General features: G+C 44.5%; 1 protein-coding gene across 1 annotated transcript in view; it reads left to right on the top strand.

Moving 5' to 3' along the window:
• Positions 1-4,582, top strand: part of LOC108788902 (cystatin-like) — an 18,053-nt gene extending 13,471 nt beyond the window's left edge. Inside the window, exons 4-5 of the mRNA XM_018558802.1 lie at positions 3,976-4,089; positions 4,483-4,582. Of these exons, the coding sequence (XP_018414304.1) occupies positions 3,976-4,089; positions 4,483-4,560 (192 nt within the window). The 3' untranslated portion in view covers positions 4,561-4,582. The remainder of the gene's footprint in view (positions 1-3,975; positions 4,090-4,482) is intronic.
• Positions 4,583-4,810: the final 228 nt, after the last annotated feature.

The raw sequence follows: 4,810 nt of genomic DNA, 5'->3' as shown, positions 1-4,810 counted from the left end.
AGCGGTAAGGGGCGCATGGCGTGGGCGACAGAGCGGTAAGGGGCGCATGGCGTGGGCGACAGAGCGGTAAGGGGCGCATGGCGTGGGCGACAGAGCGGTAAGGGGCGCATGGCGTGGGCGACAGAGCGGTAAGGGGCGCATGGCGTGGGTGGCAGAGCGGTAAGGAGCGCATGGCGTGGGTGGCAGAGCGTTAAGGAGCGCATGGCGTGGGCGACAGAGCAGTAAGGGGCGCATGATGTTTATGACACAGTGGTAAGGAGTGTTCAGCGTGCGCCCAGTTCCTAACAGAGGTTCCCGGAGGTTGGGGGGACCCCTGTTATAGAGGATGGGCTAGTGTGAATAGGCCCTAAAACGTTCCATTAATGTTCAGAATGGCACGAGTATTGTGTTATGGCATAATGAATGCACCAAAAAGTATGGCTACCATCAGGGGTGTGGAATGCCTATCGCCCGGGACATGCAGTGCTGAACGGGTAGTTTTCTTCTACATTAAGCTATGCTCTGGGCAAGAAGCAGGGCTAAATGTAGAGGGGGAGCCATTTTGTACAAGTGATCTTGAGTGGCTTTACAGCCGTCCAAGATCACTTGTAAGCAGCTGATTCTTACTCCTCACTCACTCACTCCACTCCCCCTCCCTCTCCGGACGCTGCCCCTCTGCCTATGTCCCCAGCAGCTGTCTCTCTCACCACCCTCCACTGCCTCGATCCCTCCCCGCCGTGGTCTTCGTGGTCCTCCGGCAAATTAGATTAGGATGGAGAGTGGGCAGCAGAGCGGAGAACGTCATTCTCCGTGAGAGAACTGACACAGGAATGCTGCACTCGCAGCCTTCCTGTCACAGGAGAGCCAGCACAGTGCTGTGCTAGAACTCCTGTGTTGGGAGTGACAGGTTCAATAAAGAGAACCCGTCACTTCCAAATGCTATCACACTGGCTTGTTTTCCCCTGTGTGACAGCAATAAAGTTAAGTGGAAAAAAAATAGTCAACAAAAGTGAAAAAATAATAAAATAAATACAAATGTAACAAATAATTAGAAATGTAAATAAATAAAAAGGCAATACAGTGAAAAATAATAAAATGAAGATTAAAAATAAAAAAATTTACAAAGCAAAAAAAAAAAAGTAAATAAACATTAAAACCGACCCCGCTGCCCCCACCATTTGCATGCAAACAAACACATGGATCGGGCATTGTGTGTGTGTGCGGAGGGGGTGATCCGTGACCGGGCGGCAATCATGCACGAAACATTATTTTCTAATGGCACCCCAGTCGCACTAGGCAATACCACCCACCTAATCGCGCGCAATCGCGGTTGAAAATATTGTGTGGTGTGTGTCGCGAAAAAAGGTAAATGTACCTTTTTTCAGCGATTTGCTACGAGGATTGGCATCAATGGGGTCGGTGTACGCATCCGCACACGATCGCCCAAGTTACTTTTTTTTTTTTTTTGTAAAAAAACAACTATGTGCCCAAGGACTAAAGCAGGGGCCCACTCTACTTGTCCCTCATATCTACTTGTATCAGGACAAGTAAATTGTCGTGAGGGACAAGTAGATCGGGCCCCTGCTTTAGTCCTTGGGCACGTAGTTTTTTTTTTTTTGTATATTTCCACACCCCTGCTACCATGCATGAACCTATTTTTTACAAAAGCAGCATTGTGGTGCACTGCAGTGCGTTGTTCAATGCCATACAATGCGTTGGGATGCCAGTCACAATGTATGGCACCGCAATGCTTTGCACGCAGCCCGTCGGCAATAGAGCTTTAATACATATGCAATTAGCAAACACTCTCTTCAGGCTTGTGAATACATGAGTACATTTATAAAAAAATGTTTTCCTCCAATCATCTTCCAGACAACCTTCAAGAAACACAAGCAGACACTTGTATACCTCACCCACCCCATTGGACCTCAGTTCTGTTTCCTACTGCCAAAAACTCAGCAAAATGTTTGTTTTATTTTGACTGGATGGCCAATGGCTCAGTAGCCTCCCTGGTGGCACAGGTCTGTGATCATACTTTTCTATATCTTCCCCAGGATTCCCTTCTAACCCCAGGTTCTTGTTCCCCTATGTGTGCGGGGAAGATACCTGTGATGTATTCTCCCACCTTTTCCTCCTCAGACTAGTGCTAAAGTTGCAAAACAGGATGTGACCCTTAGGGTGGTGTAGACCAGCATTTCCTTCTATTCCTGGGTTTCACGGAGTGGGGAGTATGCTGCATCATTTCTGGTGTGGTAGGCGGTGCGCTTCCATCGGTGCATGGCCTGGGCAGCACGGGTTGCTCCCTTCACTTCTCTACACATGTCAGATTAACCGATATCTGCATCATACCTAGAAAGAGAAGTGGGCAACTGTAATCCTAAATTGCCCTCTTATGCCAAACCTTTTTTTTTAACACATTCAATTACTTGGAGTGCTGTGGTTGCCTACCCCTGCTTCAGAGAGATTAAGAGCCCTTTTACACCAGGGCAACAGCGTTTTTGTAGCACAATTTTACACGGTTTTTATGCGCGTTTCAGCGTGCTTTAGTCGTTTTCCTGTTCATATGTAAGAGTGTTTTAAGGTGTGTCTTCAGCTCGTTTTCAGTTGTCCAATAAAAAGCAGTCTCGGCTGCAAAAAAGCGCTAAAAAAAGCATGAAAAAGCAGAAACATGCGCTGATCAGTCTACCGAGCAAAACCAGCTGGTAAGCCTCACAAAAGAAGCTCAAGGACTATTTTAAACAACCGGTGTATCTTTTACGCTTGATTCAGCGCGTTTGCGTGAACGAAACGCCCTGGTGTGAACGGGGCCTTACTCTCACTTACTGTTGTGTGTCTGAGTCAGGAGGTGAAGGGGATCTTGCCAACAACACACACACTAAAAAAGAAAATGTTTTAGCTTTAGATGCATTTGTCACAGGGTACTTAAAGTGACATTAAAGTCACCCCCCCCCCTCCCCCCCATGCTGCTTTAAGGATTTACCTTAAATGATCTCTATTGATCCGATCATCTTCTTTCCAGTAGTTTTCAGGAATCCCTCCATAGTTGTTGCCGGTCTCTGACCCAGCACAGACTGCTGTGTCTTCTGTGTCCCACGGTGTCTATGTGCGTGCGTGCATGCTGCCAGGCTGCGTGCATTGACTTCCCCTGTGTCTCTCCTTTTCTCCCGGCCGAAGATCTCTACTGCACATGCGCACGCCCCATTATCCTTCGCGCCCGCTCGAGAATCATCAGATCTTCAGACAGGAGGGAGACGCAGTTAAGTAATAACCTGTTTTGGTAACTTTTTAAATTTTTTTAAATGGTTTTTGCTTATATCTACTGTATATAGATATATGCAAAAAAAAAAAAAAGGTTTAATTCTACTTTGTTGTAATACGCTACAAATAACGCTTGCTATCGACACAGATCACAGCAGCTTAGCTAACTATTCTGGCAGGGAGAAGTCTCCTCTCCCTTCTGCCTGTCAGTGTAGAGAGAACACATGCTTCTCAGTTACACGATCAAGGCCAGTCCTAGAATGAAACCCCTAGCTTCTCTGTGATTCGTTTGTCGGCCAGTGGGAGCTACCTCTTCAGTGGAGGGAGCTATATCCTGTTCTGATTGGCTGTACAAAGTTAAAATGATTGATCACAGGCTGATGATGATGATTCCGAAGCAGCTCACACATGATTGGCTGCTGAGTTGCATTTAGGGCATGGGAAAATGGATGATGATAGGCTATGAAGAGGGTGGTGTGCCCCGAAAAACGCGTTCAGCCAGTGGAGGCTTGGATGACAGAACAAGCAGCGTGTCTTTGCCGGTCTCATCTCACCCTCCAACAACCTTGCAGGTAGATTCATTGACTCCTACGCTGCCTGCCCCTCACCTTTTTGTGAGTAGGTTTTTATTGTTTCGTATTTGTTTACAATAAATGATAATGCACAGGAGGAGGCGCTTGCTTGGTTTTTGTTTACAGATGTTACAACTAACATACATTTCTAATTTAATTTTTACAGCTGGTGAGTGGACTTAAATATGACATGTTTGTGGAAGTTGGCCGAACAGCATGCAGAAAACCCACTGCGGATGTTAATGCGTGTGCATTCCATGTAGAACCCTCTCTTGCAAAGGTGTGGTATTGCACTAGTAATGAATATTTATCTTATATGCTTAGCATGAGAATTCAAACGTTTTTTATTTGGCCAAGCATATTTTTATAGGTAGACAATGCCTCCATTCAGATAAAAAGCTTTCTGTAGAAAAGTTATTAAAGATGCCCTGTCCCTGCACCAGTGAGGAAATTTGAATTCTAGCTTGTGTGTGTAGGTCAGCATAAAAGGTCAGTGACCAAGAAGCATGTATTGGTTGCAGTATATTTGTTTTACAGAATGGGATGGTTACAGTATATTTAGTGCTTTCAATATCTCTTACTACAGTGTGCTTTGTTTTATTTGTTCCTAAATGTACTTTAAATCAAACTGACATTGTGCTTGTATTAAGCAGCAATTTTCTCTTTTTTGCAGACTAAAATCTGCCACTTCATAGTGTTGAATCGCAGCTGGGCATCCGAAATAAACTTGGAGAAATCAGAATGTGAATAAATCTGGCTTCTTCCATGATACTGATATCTTAATTTTTCCTCCTGTTTTACAAAGTAGCAAAATGTAAGAATTTTAACAATGTTTTTTCTCATTACCTGTTTTACCTTTTTGTGACATAGATAAACATAATGTCTAATAAACCTGCTCTTTAATGCCCCATATATGTGTGCTTGTTTGAAATAAAGGGTATGTTGAAAGTGTGAAAAAATCTTTAAATATATTATTAGTAATCTTACTAGAAAAAAAAAAG

Source organism: Nanorana parkeri, unplaced genomic scaffold (assembly GCF_000935625.1).
Source record: "Nanorana parkeri isolate BGI_ZX_2015 unplaced genomic scaffold, ASM93562v1 scaffold360, whole genome shotgun sequence".
Taxonomy (NCBI): domain Eukaryota; kingdom Metazoa; phylum Chordata; class Amphibia; order Anura; family Dicroglossidae; genus Nanorana; species Nanorana parkeri.
This window is presented reverse-complemented; position numbering and strand designations above follow the sequence as displayed.